This window comes from Eimeria acervulina, genomic scaffold, assembly GCF_000499425.1.
Source record: "Eimeria acervulina Houghton genomic scaffold, Eah_scaff2432, whole genome shotgun sequence".
NCBI classification, from domain to species: Eukaryota; Apicomplexa; class Conoidasida; order Eucoccidiorida; family Eimeriidae; genus Eimeria; species Eimeria acervulina.
This window is the reverse complement of record NW_013549980.1, coordinates 121-1,128: the sequence shown is the minus strand read 5'-3', so window position 1 is coordinate 1,128 and position 1,008 is coordinate 121. Positions and strand designations below refer to the sequence as shown.

General features: G+C 53.5%; 1 protein-coding gene across 1 annotated transcript; it reads right to left on the bottom strand.

Annotated features, from left to right (window-relative positions):
* Positions 1 to 637: 637 nt before the first annotated feature.
* On the bottom strand, positions 638 to 763 carry EAH_00066460 (hypothetical protein; the record flags this gene model as incomplete). The annotated part of the gene is made up of 1 exon (XM_013396364.1): positions 638 to 763. A coding segment is annotated over one exon (126 nt), but the record flags the coding sequence as incomplete, so codon positions are not given.
* Positions 764 to 1,008: the final 245 nt, after the last annotated feature.

Here is a 1,008-nt window from a genome sequence, read left to right as displayed (position 1 = left end):
CAGAATTGTGTGCGCAATAAAGTGAGACTGAAAAGGCGCTCATTAGCCCTCCCCTTGTCGCGGGGATAGACACACTTGCTGTGAGGAAACGATAGCGTCGTCGTATTGCGGCCACAGGAGGCGAGATTAGCAGCTGCTGCAGATGCTGGCGGACTGTATTGGGTGCCTGGAAGGGCGTGCCTTCCGCTGAGCGCCAGCCTGGCGGCTCCCCTACTGGTGCAGCTGCTGTTACTGCTGCTGTTGCCTTCTGCGCAGCAGAAATGGCCGCATCTGGCAGTCCAGCCGAGGGAAAAGAAGCCGGTGCTGCTTCGTATAGTTGTCGACGCCCTGTCGCTCACCCCCTTGCTGTTCCTGCTGCCGCTCATTGTGCCCCCTGCTGTAAATCCTCTGCCTGAGGTCTTTCCTCATCCACTGCTTCGGCTGCTGTTCGCATTTGCCGCCGCTTTTTCAGATGCAGCGCAGATGTCTTCTGATTCTGATGCTCGTCCTGCCGATAAGTAGCACAGCTTTTTGCGGGAGCAACTCGGGGAATCTTCGTTGCACGCCTTGCGTGTTGCATTCAATGTTTATGCGTCTGTTTACGCCTTGTTCCGTTTCTCTACTGCTCTTTGTTTCTTTCCTTTGTCAATTTGCATTTTCAGCCATTTCTCTTCGAGGTGTTGTTGCCTTCTTCAGCAGCAGCGGTATCTGTTGAAGGACTCAGATGCGTGCCATGGTGAGTCTCAACCCCTAAACTCAGCCCCTGGGCCCTTGACCCTGAGCCCTGACCCCCCAACCCTAAACCCTAAACCCTAAACCCTAAACCCCTACGTCCTAAACCCTAAACTCTAAATCGTAAAAGCCATAAACCCTAAACCCTAAGACTCTAGAAGCTGAGACAGATACTCCACGACGACACACGTTGTGCCCTCTGAAGTTACTGTTGTCCCAGCTAAGACATTTAGGAGTTCCTCGTCTCCCTGCCGGTGGCCTATCGTTGGTGCATATCGAACCCTGAACACAAAAACG